Genomic DNA, 12,885 nt, shown 5'->3' on the forward strand with positions numbered 1-12,885 from the left:
TATCTATTTACTCAGCAACATGGTATTTTGGTGTTACTGATGCAGAAATTCACTCCTGGAGCTTGATTAGTGATCATACCAGCATGAAAAGTGTTGCAAATTATTTGCTTGATTGTTTATTTATTTTGATCCGTCTTTGAGCTTTTTTATGCAGTCATTACTGTCGTAGGGAGTTTACATGTATTGTACAAATACATTTTGTTGACATGGTTACAGTATACATACTAATACTAATACAAGGCACATAAAATATATGCTAGAATTTCTTAATTTTACAGTACATAGAAAATAATATACAGAAGTATCAAATAAACTATTGACATGCTAAGGTAAGTACAAAATAGTTTACAGTTAGAAGTAGTTTAGTATCTCAAGTCATCCATAGAACAGATTTGAAATTCTGAAATATTGTAGAAATCACTTTCTTTGAAGCATTTTTCAGTTTTTGTTTTAAAGTTGTTAAGTGCCTCCTTGATTTTGTTTTGACAACATTGGAAGTGGACTGTATTGTAGTACCAAGGCAGATGTAGCAAGTTTTACAGCATGATCACTTGAATGGATAAGTGTTATGAGGTAATAAGAGGTGATAAAGCTCAGAATAGATTTAACATTGAGGTCAATCGGACAACAGATGTTTATAGGTGATCCAAGATGAGAGGGGTATATATAACGTACTGAACACATTGTCTAGTTGTAGCTTCTGTTACTAGTAATCAAAATTGTCTGGGTCCTGGGTTTCAATCTAGCTACTGCTTAAATTTTGAATAAAAATTGTCAGCAATGGTGGTCGAAGACTTCTGACATCAGAGGTACCCTCATTCTGCCAACAGTCTTGTCATCAAAGAAGGTGGAGGAGCAGACAGAGATTCAGGGCACTCTCTTACCCTTGGGGTGGGAAACTACGCCAAAAAGGTGGAAGAGTCAGCAGTGATAAATGGCATGAGGATGTTGAAGCAAATGTATCACTGTATTAAAGACACATAATGTGTATCCACGGGACATGGGGCCTGTAATTGAAAAGTGTCATAATCATGTCTCCATTGGCATAAGGTCCCATGGTAGTACCCGATTTGGATCTCTGGGAATGGACTGCCAAGGGGGAGGTGTCAATGAGAGAGAAGATAGAATAACCAATGAAGGGATATCTTTCTACAAAATGGGGCATGGGATGTCAGAAGTTTGAACGTAGCAGTAAAGCTAAAAAATCTTAAAAGGGAAATGCAAAGGCTCTATCTAGATATAATGGGTGTCAGTGAAGTGAAAAGGACAGAAGATAAGGAATCTGGTCAGAAAAATATGTGGTAATAACAACAGCAGCAGAAAGTAATATAACAGGTGCAGTATTTGTTATGAATAGGATGGTAGGGCAAAGAAGGAGTTAATGTGAACAATTCAGGTATAGGGTTGTTCTCATCAGTTACAACAGCAAACCAGCATCAACGGTGATAATTCAGGTGTATGTACATTCCGATGTCACAGGTAGATTATGAAGAGATAGAGAAAGTATATGAGGATACTGAATGTCTAATTCAATGCATAAGGGAAGATGAAAATCTAAAGATCGTGGGTAGGGACACAGTATCAAATGAAACATATTGATACTGTACTCATGAGTAGTATCGGTCAAAAAGTATCGTACTCATAAAAGTATCAACACAGAAGTATCGATACCCCAAGGTATCAATACTTTTGGTATTGATCGATTTTTTTGAACAAAATACGAATGTATACAAAATAGCATTGTAGAAAAATTGGAAGTATCAATACTTCTGGGTATGTTTTCAAATTTTCTATGAAGTTTTTTTTGTATAATTTGTACTTCATTCATACAAATTCAACATCTATCCATATTTTGAGATTTGAGAAATTTAAATGAACTTTACAACTTCCAGTCTAGTTGTAAGATACAATTGGTAAGCAATAATCTAATGCACAAGAGACAGTACAGCATAATACATACCTATGTAGAAGATACACTGCAAGCCCTATGAATGTTTTGACATTGAAAATAATAAGCAATATTTCAAGTAATCAAACACTTTATTTAGTAAAAGTACACTCCTGGAAATGGAAAAAAGAACACATTGACACCGGTGTGTCAGACCCACCATACTTGCTCCGGACACTGCGAGAGGGCTGTACAAGCAATGATCACACGCACGGCACAGCGGACACACCAGGAACCGCGGTGTTGGCCGTCGAATGGCGCTAGCTGCGCAGCATTTGTGCACCGCCGCCGTCAGTGTCAGCCAGTTTGCCGTGGCATACGGAGCTCCATCGCAGTCTTTAACACTGGTAGCATGCCGCGACAGCGTGGACGTGAACCGTATGTGCAGTTGACGGACTTTAAGCGAGGGCGTATAGTGGGCATGCGGGAGGCCGGGTGGACGTACCGCCGAATTGCTCGACACGTGGGGCGTGAGGTCTCCACAGTACATCGATGTTGTCGCCAGTGGTCGGCGGAAGGTGCACGTGCCCGTCGACCTGGGACCGGACCGCAGCGACGCACGGATGCACGCCAAGACCGTAGGATCCTACGCAGTGCCGTAGGGGACCGCACCGCCACTTCCCAGCAAATTAGGGACACTGTTGCTCCTGGGGTATCGGCGAGGACCATTCGCAACCGTCTCCATGAAGCTGGGCTACGGTCCCGCACACCGTTAGGCCGTCTTCCGCTCACGCCCCAACATCGTGCAGCCCGCCTCCAGTGGTGTCGCGACAGGCGTGAATGGAGGGACGAATGGAGACGTGTCGTCTTCAGCGATGAGAGTCGCTTCTGCCTTGGTGCCAATGATGGTCGTATGCGTGTTTGGCGCCGTGCAGGTGAGCGCCACAATCAGGACTGCATACGACCGAGGCACACAGGGCAACACCCGGCATCATGGTGTGGGGAGCGATCTCCTACACTGGCCGTACACCACTGGTGATCGTCGAGGGGACACTTAATAGTGCACGGTACATCCAAACCGTCATCGAACCCATCGTTCTACCATTCCTAGACCGGCAAGGGAACTTGCTGTTCCAACAGGACAATGCACGTCCGCAAGTATCCCGTGCCACCCAAAGTGCTCTAGAAGGTGTAAGTCAACTACCCTGGCCAGCAAGATCTCCGGATCTGTCCCCCATTGAGCATGTTTGGGACTGGATGAAGCGTCGTCTCACGCGGTCTGCACGTCCAGCACGAACGCTGGTCCAACTGAGGCGCCAGGTGGAAATGGCATGGCAAGCCGTTCCACAGGACTACATCCAGCATCTCTACGATCGTCTCCATGGGAGAATAGCAGCCTGCATTGCTGCGAAAGGTGGATATACGCTGTACTAGTGCCGACATTGTGCATGCTCTGTTGCCTGTGTCTATGTGCCTGTGGTTCTGTCAGTGTGATCATGTGATGTATCTGACCCCAGGAATGTGTCAATAAAGTTTCCCCTTCCTGGGACAATGAATTCACGGTGTTCTTATTTCAATTTCCACGAGTGTATTTCACAATATGAAATCCAAATTATGGTTATATATTTCAAACCTCCCATTCTTCCTCTGTACAATCCCTTAAAAACAGAAGTTTGTCCAATCGTTTTGGTGATAGCCTATTTTGCGTTTTAGACATAGTACTGCCTGCCTTCGAAAACAATCTTTCTGAAGGCATGGATGTAGCTGGGATTGCCAGGTATTCTTTAGCAAGCTTATATAATTGTGGAAATAAACTCTTCATCTTCCCACTGTTCAGATGGGTTCGTAGATAGAGGTGACACGGATGTTGCTAAATAAGCATCATTTCATCCTTCAGATTTACTGAAGATTGCAGGTTCATGAACGAGGAAGTGGCTCCAAAAGTCATAAGATGTGTCGGCCGACGAATCACTATCTGTCTCACTACCAATGTTGGTGGCGGCAGGATTTGTTGCTATCAATCGCCTTGTCATAGATATTGTTCAGGCACAAGCTCTGGCGTCTTGAAAATGGATGTTTTTGAATCTGCGCTGAATCTGTTTCATGACTTCGATTCTGTGGGCTCCTGCCCCACTGTCACTAGACAGATTAAAAGCATCTATTTGTGCTTTTAAACAGTTGATCATCAGTATAATTTTACTGATGGTCACATACTGCTCTCCATATATTTCTTTAGAAACTTGAAGCAGATCTTTAATATTCTGTATTTCTATGGCTGATGAAATAAGCGGTGCTTTCGCATTAAGCTTCAAAATTTGATGCATGAAAGGAGCCAGTTCGATATACCTCTCAAGCATAGATTAGATTAGATTAGATTAGATTAGTACTTGTTCCATAGATCATGAACATGACACTTCGTATTGATGTGGAACGTGTCAGGTTAATAAAAGGTGTCTATACGAGACATTACATTACACAAAATATTACATGACTCTTAATATTTTTAATTTTTTTTTATAATATACAGAATTCCAATGAGTCTTTACATCTAAGATCAACTTCAAAGTTGTTCCAGTTTGTTTTTGCCTTAATAAATCACTTTGAATCACACTTGGCTTGAAATATTTAGCATCATCTCTTACTTTATTACACAATAAATTAAAATCATTGATCGACATAGTCGATTCAGCAATAAGATTAATGGTATGGGCAAAACAATATAAATGTTTCCCTCTACCTATGAATTTATTAATACCGGCTACCATATTTGCACCATTATCAGTAATAATAGTGGTGATTTTCTCAGATTTGATATTCATGCCTCGACAAATTTCTTGCATCTGTTCAGAAATGTAGTCAGCTGTATGCCGTTGATCCAACACAACAGTAACAATGCAGCGTGAAGTAAGTTTATTGTTATCGCAATAGTGGGCAGTGACACCTAAATAATTAGTGGTAGTCATTATCTCGGTCCATACATCACAAGTTAGCGAGATATGATTTAAAGTTTTGAATTTCAGTTCAATTTTCGATCGCATAATGCTGTAGAAACTGTCTAGATTTTCTCTAAGAGTGTCTATGCTCAGAATTTTAAAAGATGAACAAACCTGACGCATCAATTTCTGAAATCCACGACCTTTAACAATGTCGAATGGTCGTTTGAACACACAAATAAAATGAAGCAACAATTTGCATAACAGAGAGTTTGCTCTCCCTCCGCATATGATAGCTTTCTATGTATTATTGTTTCTCCGATGAAAAATTGCTTCTTTTTGTTAAACGGTCTGCTTTCTGCGTCCGTTGAATTCTCTGATGATGATTGCACAGGGTTGAAGACCTTATCCCCAGAACTGGCATCGATGTCGAAAGGCTCACTGGGTGATGGCGATGATGGTAGTTCCTCTTTTATCTTCAGCCATTTTGGTGGTAACTCGATTGTCATTTGTCCCAGGGCCAGATTTCCTTTTTCACTGAAAAATACAGAACGAGTGATTTTTTTTTTTTTTTTTTTTTTTTTTTTTTTTTTTTTTTTTTTTTTTTTTTTTTAGGAAACAAAAAATAAAAACTTCCAGTGTAGAACACCTCAGACATGTGCTTTTTCCTGTATTCTCAGATAGATGAGGATTTAGGTTTTTTTTCCCCCCCTAAATAAAAATGAACTGGTTTCAGAAAAAGTAAAAATCTAAAAAGTATAATTTTCTAAGAATATTACTAAATTTACCTTGATATTGTGCCTGTGGGATGCTTTTGCAAATGTTTCTTCATATTCGAAGTATTCCCTGATGATTTTAAGGTTTTGAAGCAAATTTTGCATTTCACTTCATTGGTGTTTAATCGAGTGTAATACTTCCACAGCTCACTTTTCACAGGCGCCATCCTAGGCGTGCACACAAACCACTTACTTACAACTAACAAACCTGTTTTTATTTTCAAGAAAGCCAAATTGTTCGTTAATGTTTCTAACACAAAGTACCATGTGCGGACATATAGTATTTTGTTTGCATTTCAAATAGCTGGTAGCATCGCGACAGTGTTGCCAGCCTAATCTTTGTGGCGCCCCAGTCACATCGCACCAGTGTCAACAGTCTGAGCTCTAAAAAGTACTCGATACCTACCATGAAATACTCATTGAGTAAAAGAATCGATTGCAAAGTATCGAGTAGAAAAGTATCGGTATCGATATAACTGTACTCGATACTCTACTACTCTACTCTACTCTACTCTAAGACAAAGAGAGTGGCGCAAAAGAGAAATTCATGGCAGGGCGCATCTCTTTCAGTATCTCTCAACATAAAATTTGGCATTTTGCACACAGTGACTAATTGAGCAGGGGAAAAAAGAAGACTATCTTCAGCAAAGAAGTTTATAATTTAAATTCATCAATGGCATCAGCTATTGGCTCACAAGCCTTACTCATTATTGTACAATCAGTTAACACTCATTAACCAGTATCCATTAACTGTTTAAAAAGGAAAATTCTATTCAGAAAACTAAAATACAGAGTGGCTGGTCACTACTTAACTTTAGGAGCTGCAAATCATAGTACTACATGTACCAAAATCCACTCTCTTTGGCTAGGTTCGTTCTTTTTTTTTGGGGGGGGGGGGGGGAGGGGAGGAGTTGGTTGTGGAAAGGAGGAGGGGTGTGTGTTACTCAATACTTCTATAAGAACATATCATTTGATCGGGAACAGTATAAACATATTTGTGTATTTAATGTGTTGTTTGGTTGGAAATGATACACTGAAAACTAGAATGGAAAGCAATAAAAGGGTCATGTGAATTTTTTTTAATTTAAAAAAATTTTTAATTGCTTAAGAATAATATCTGCACACCTAAATTGCTTTTCACAAAAATCTTCAGGTTTCTGAGAGTGGTGGGATAAGATGTTTCCCCTCTCTCTAAAATTGTATGGTCTCAAATTCTTATTTCATGTTCTATTGAGAACTGAAGTGAGTATGAGATTTACCTTGAAACAATTGTTTCAAAGTTGGTAAATAATGGAATATATGTCTGACAGATACATATTTTAGTAAATTTATTTTCCATATTGAATGTTATCACAAATGTTTGTTTTGCTGGTAAGTGAATTATCATTGGCTTACAGGTTTTATTATATGAATTGCATCTTATATTTTTGTTTGTTCATGATTTCATCCATAATGTAAAACATAGCAGTTTAATTTTTTATTGTGGTGTTATAGGATTTTTAACTTCAAGTTATTCAAACTGAAACTTTAATTCTCTTTCAGTATCTCTCAACATGGACATACAATGAGTTCCAGAAGACACATCGTAGATGTTCATCATTTCCCGAAACTCAACATAAAACTTGGCATTTTGCACACAGTGACTTGTTGGGTTGGAAAAAACAATGTTCAGAAGACAATCAAGCTAATACAACATCAGTATATGCCAAAGCAGATTACAATGCACTGAGTAGTGAGATGAAGGACACTACATGCAGTTATGATTCTGATAGAGTAAATTCATGTGAAGAAGCTACAGAATCCATAATTTCATGTCAAGAAAGTGAAAATGTCGAGAATGGAAACACTGAAAGAAATAAAGACATTCGGACTGCAGACGATAATATCTCTGAGATGTTTTATAGTAATACTAAACTAAAGCGTTGGAAAAGTCTTCCAGATATTTTGGGAACTACATTTATAATACCACTATGCAAAAGAAGTTTTTCAGCTAGCACTAAATCACTGTATGTGAACAAAGTTTTTTTCCAGTGTACCTCTGGAAGTCATGTGTCTTTGCCCTGTCCAGCAGATGATCCACGGCTAGACCAAGAAAATTTACAAGGTTCAAATATTGGCCAAATGATCGAAAATGTATCAGGACACCAAGCATATTCTAAACTTTCTCCAAGTGTGCTGCAGGTAGATTACTCAGCAGAACCGACACCAGATCATGAACCAGATTCTTGTGTGACAGACAACAGGTTAGCTGGACATTGGAAGCAACAATCTGCAAAACAACAAACCAGAAGTTTGAATAAAAAACTGACAAAGGGATGTTCAAATAACTTCAAAAAACCTAAAACAGCAATCCCAAAAAATCTCACATTGGTAGAAAGCTCAACAATTGCAAGTAGCACCAGCAGCAGTAGTAGTTCTGACACAATAAATGTTAACAGGCATTTAGCTGAGTCATCAGAAGTCGTACGCAAAGCAAACAAAACTGCAACAACCTGCAAGCCAAGACCATCTGACCTAAATCTGCCATCTAGGCACTGGAGGAAAAGTGAGATCAACAGTTCAGGGATGCCATCTGCTCGAAATTTACAAAGAAAACGAAAAACGGGGATTTCTGGCTCTGTTCCTAACTATCCTTTCGAGTGGCTTGGTGATAGACAGCACTGCAAGAAAAGTTTTATTGAAGATGGTGGTAGCAGTGTTCTTCCAATGACTGTTGGATTTTTTCCTCGTCCCCAGCAAGGGCAAAGCATCACCAGTTTCCTTTCTTCTGTTCAGTTTGCCCGACCAGCAGCAGAACTTGATCGGGAGAATGCACACTTCAGCATATCAGAAGCCATAATTGCTGCAATTGAGCAGGTGGGTTTTTGTCATTACATTGTGCCGAAATTAGGCATTGGTATTACCAGTGCAGGAAGACTGAATTAGATAACAATTTCATTGTATTTTTGAAACTAAGAAACATAAATTAATTTATTGTCTCTGCTAAGAAAGGAAATTATGATCCATTAATTTTGAAGTAATTAATTTATAGTATGCTAATCAAAATAATTGCTTGTATGAACTGTTGCTATTCTGTAAGTAGCTGTCTACTTTTCTGGTTTGTAGTTGCTATGTATTCCCTGAATCACTTCATATAAGACCCAAGATGGTTTCTTGAAAAAGCCCATTTGCTTCATTTCTAATACCAGTGTCGCTGACAGTTTGTTAAATTTAATCATATTTTCCTTATTCTGTGAGCAGCTGAAAACATCCCAATAAAAACCTGGATTGCAATATTTATTTTACTTTTATTATTCATGTACTAATACTTTTCAGAACAGATTCTTGAGCTTTAAAGCACTCGTTGAATAAAGAAACCAAATTCTGCAGCTGTGTATGCCATGTAGAACAAAAAGAGGTCTTCATATATTTTGAAGCAAATTTTGTGAATGTATTAAATAGGGTAGATGTTACTGTAGTTTATAATTGCCTCTAACTAAACAAACACTTTGGACATTTCATCAGTAATTATCTATATTAATAATGGCTGACCCAATTTGCGGTTCATGGTGCATGGTTTCAGTTGTAGGTTTCCTATCTAATGGCTTCCAGGGGGCAACAAAATTTGGACTTACAAATATTTCATGTACACTGGTGTGCAAAACTGAAGGATGAAACTGACTTTCGCACGGTGTGGTACTGTCAAATAACATAGCCCGATGAAAATTGAATGTACATACACTGAAGAGCCAAAGAAACTGGTACACATGCCTGATATTGTTTAGCCCCCATGACCACCACCACCACCACCACCACAAGCATGCAGAAGTGCCCCAACACGATGTGGCATTTACTCAACCAATGTCTGAAGTAGTGCTGGACGGAATTGACAACACGAATCCTGCAGGGCTATCCATAAATCCATAAGAGTACAAGGGGTGGAGATGTCTTCTGAACTGTACGTTGCAAGGCATCCCAGATATGCTCAATAAAGTTCACGTATGGGGAATTTGGTGGCCAGCGGAAGTGTTTAAACTCAGAAGAGTGTTCTTGGAGCCACTCTGTAGCAATTCTGGATGTGTGGGATGTCGCATTGTCCTACTGGAAATGCCCAAGTCCGCCGAAATGTACAATGGTCATGAATGGATGTGGGTGATCAGGCAGGATGCTTATGTACTTGTCGTCTGTCAGTCGTGTTTAGATGTATCTGGGGCCCCATATCACTCCAACTGCACATGCCCCACACCACTACAGAGCCTTCACCAGCTTCAACACTCCCCTGCAGACATTTCTCCATGCCTGTACACGTCCATAATTCAATAGAATTTGAAACAAGACTCGTCTGACCAGCCAATATGTTTCCAGTCATCAACAGTCCAGTGTTGGTGTTAGTGGGCACATACGAGGCATAAAGCTTTGTGTCATACAGCCATCAAGTGTACATGAGTGGGCCTTCAGCTCCGAAAGCCCATGTCGATGATGTTTTGTTCAGTGGTTCGCAAGCTGATACTTGTTGATGGCCCAGCGTTGAAATCTGCAGCAATTTGCGGGAGGGTTGCACTTCTGTCACATTGAAGGATTTGCTTCAGTTGTTGTTGGTCCCATTCTTGCAGGATCTTTTTCCAGCCACAGTGATGTCAGAGATTTGATGTTCTACCGGTTTCCTGATATTCACAATATACTCGTGAAATGGTCATATGAGAAAATCCCCACTTCATCACTGCTTGTACGCAGACTATAACACCACATTCAGACTCACTTAAATCTTGATAACATGCCATTGTAGCCACCAGACACTTGTTGTCTTATATATGCATTGCTGAACACAGCACTGTATTCTGCCTGTTTACATATCTCTGTATTTGAATATGCATGCCTATTCCAATTTCTTTGGCATTTCAGTGTAGAAAGAACTGCTAAAGTATATTATAGAAGATAACTGTAAGAAATGTGCTGTGAGAGGAACATAATGACCCCTCTATTCAAAGACAATAATTACACTGTCGTCACCATGAATTACGATGGTCCTCTGGACATCATACAAGGTAGGACATGTTTTTCAATAGTGTGTTTGATCAGCATGGATGGCAGTGCGTAGTCTGCAATCTGCTCCCATGCTTGCCACAAGGTTGGTAAGAAGTTCCAGTGATAGGGCTTTCCATTCCACCACCAGTGTGATTGACAACTGCTGGATGTGCTACAATGTGTGTGTCTCTCGATGCATCCCACATGTGCTCAAAAGGATTTAAGTCAGGGGAATGGACAGGCCAGTCCATTCATCAAATATCCACCCATTTCAAGGACTCCTTTACCTTTGCTGTTCAATGTGGTTGTGTATTATCACGCATAAAGAAGTCTGATCAAATGCAACCCTTAAAAGATGCACATGGGGAAGGAGTACAGTGTCGTGGTAATGTTGCTGGTGAGTTTACTGTGTTCAAAGATTTTGAGGTCAGTGTGCCCATGTAACATGATTGTTTTCGTGATCCAGGTGTTGTGGTGTGGGAGAGCATAATACTACAGTGGCATACTGCCCTCCAAACTTTCACTCATCAGCATTATTGTGACATTGTACTCCTTCCCCATGTGCATCTTTTCAGGTGTAAATTTGACACTGACTTCATTTTTGTGGATGAAAATGCACGACCACATCAAACAGCGGAGGTGAAGGTGCCCTTGGAATAGGTGAGTATTTGATGAATGGACTGACCTGTGCATTCCCCCGACTTCAATTGCTTCAAGAGGTGTTGGACGCATTGGGGGACACATAATGCAGCAGCACACCAATGACCACCCAGCAGTTGTCAATTACACTGGCAGAGGAATGGAAAGGCCTACCACAAGAACTCCTTATAAACCTTGTGGTGAGTATGGGAGCACCTTGCAGAGAACACATTGCTGACCATGGTGATCACACCCAGTATTAACGAATCATTTACCACCTTTTGTAATGTCCAGGGGACCATAATAAATTGCAGTGCCTTCAGTGTTATTACTGTCCTTGAATAAAAGTGTCATTTCTGTTTATTTCATTGAATCTCTCAGTTACCTTCTATACTATGCTTAGCTGCTATTTCTATGTATGGTCCATGTTTCACTGAGCTTTGTTACTTGGCAGTGACACATCATGTGAATGTTGCTTTCATCCTCAAGTTTTGCACAACAATGTAATTATTGACAGAATTTAAAAATTTAAAATGCTGTCTTAGTCTATTGGTTAAGAGGTATAATCTTTTGTTAAAGGTTTAACACAGTAAGACTAATATTGCAGTTAGAAACTGTGTATGTGTCTCGGGGCAGCATAACTCGGCACAAGCAAATACCTAGACTACATTCATTTAGTATTTGAGAACGATAGTACATAGTGATTTGAACAAACTTTACACATAATTTCAAACTGTTATAAAACTTTTTGTTATTGACACCTCCCACATAATGATGAAAGGAAAGAAAGTTTAACGTGTACACATTTTTGCCGCTCATGCCGTAAAACTGCCACATCGGCCACAATGTTTTAATTATTTCTTCATTACTACTAACTCTATTCATAACACATTTGGCAGAAAGCACCCACAGAGGTCACTGAATGTATCTTCAAAGCTATATTATTGCACAACATAGTTCAAGAGATATGACATTATAAACCTGTGATATATGTGGAAAACTAGCTTTTGCTTAAAATGGAATGCAAATTACCCTGATTATACTCATCTAGTGTGTGATAATGAGAGTATTTACTAACTTCCAACAAACAGTAAACATAATTTAGACATTGCTTAAATTTTTCTCACTTCCATCCTTAATATCAAATATTGAACACTTTAACTCATCTGTAATGTAATCAGAAGTTTGAAGCTGTGTTATGCATGAGAGTCTGATTGTCTGCAGAATCGGGAATTTACTGGTTTTCACTCGACAGACTTTAACAAATTGAGTACTTTACCAAGAATATTTTGCTCTGATTGAATCACTTGAATTGTGTTATTCTTTTATTCGGTGACATATATTCCATTATTACGCAAGGAAAATTAAAGCTATGAAGTATTTTAAAATTAACTTTGAGACTTTCATGTCCACTTCTTGACACATTGCCTAGAGACGTCTGTTTCAGATTTTTCAGCCAATGGTTTCCGTATTGATATGATTTTTTTGCTAGAGTCAAGAGGCTGTCATTTTCCAAGAATTATCCTCCATTGCTTGTGGTCTTGTCGTCAACAGTTCTCTGAGATTACAAGATAGTTTTTTTTCTGGCAAAATGTCAGGTTATAGCTAAACAACTGTTGGTCAGAAAACCCCAGACAGATGCCTC

At 39.3% G+C, this 12,885-nt stretch overlaps 1 protein-coding gene across 4 annotated transcripts in view; it reads left to right on the forward strand.

Moving 5' to 3' along the window:
• The window catches only part of LOC126457914 (run domain Beclin-1-interacting and cysteine-rich domain-containing protein), a 209,873-nt gene that overhangs the window by 102,428 nt on the left and 94,560 nt on the right, over window positions 1-12,885 (forward strand). For all 4 annotated transcript variants that reach the window (XM_050094600.1, XM_050094602.1, XM_050094601.1 and 1 more), the window contains one exon: window positions 7,140-8,453. In XM_050094600.1, coding sequence (XP_049950557.1) covers window positions 7,140-8,453 — 1,314 coding nt within the window. The remainder of the gene's footprint in view (window positions 1-7,139; window positions 8,454-12,885) is intronic.

This window comes from Schistocerca serialis, chromosome 2 (genome assembly GCF_023864345.2).
Source record: "Schistocerca serialis cubense isolate TAMUIC-IGC-003099 chromosome 2, iqSchSeri2.2, whole genome shotgun sequence".
In the NCBI taxonomy this organism is placed as follows: domain Eukaryota; kingdom Metazoa; phylum Arthropoda; class Insecta; order Orthoptera; family Acrididae; genus Schistocerca; species Schistocerca serialis.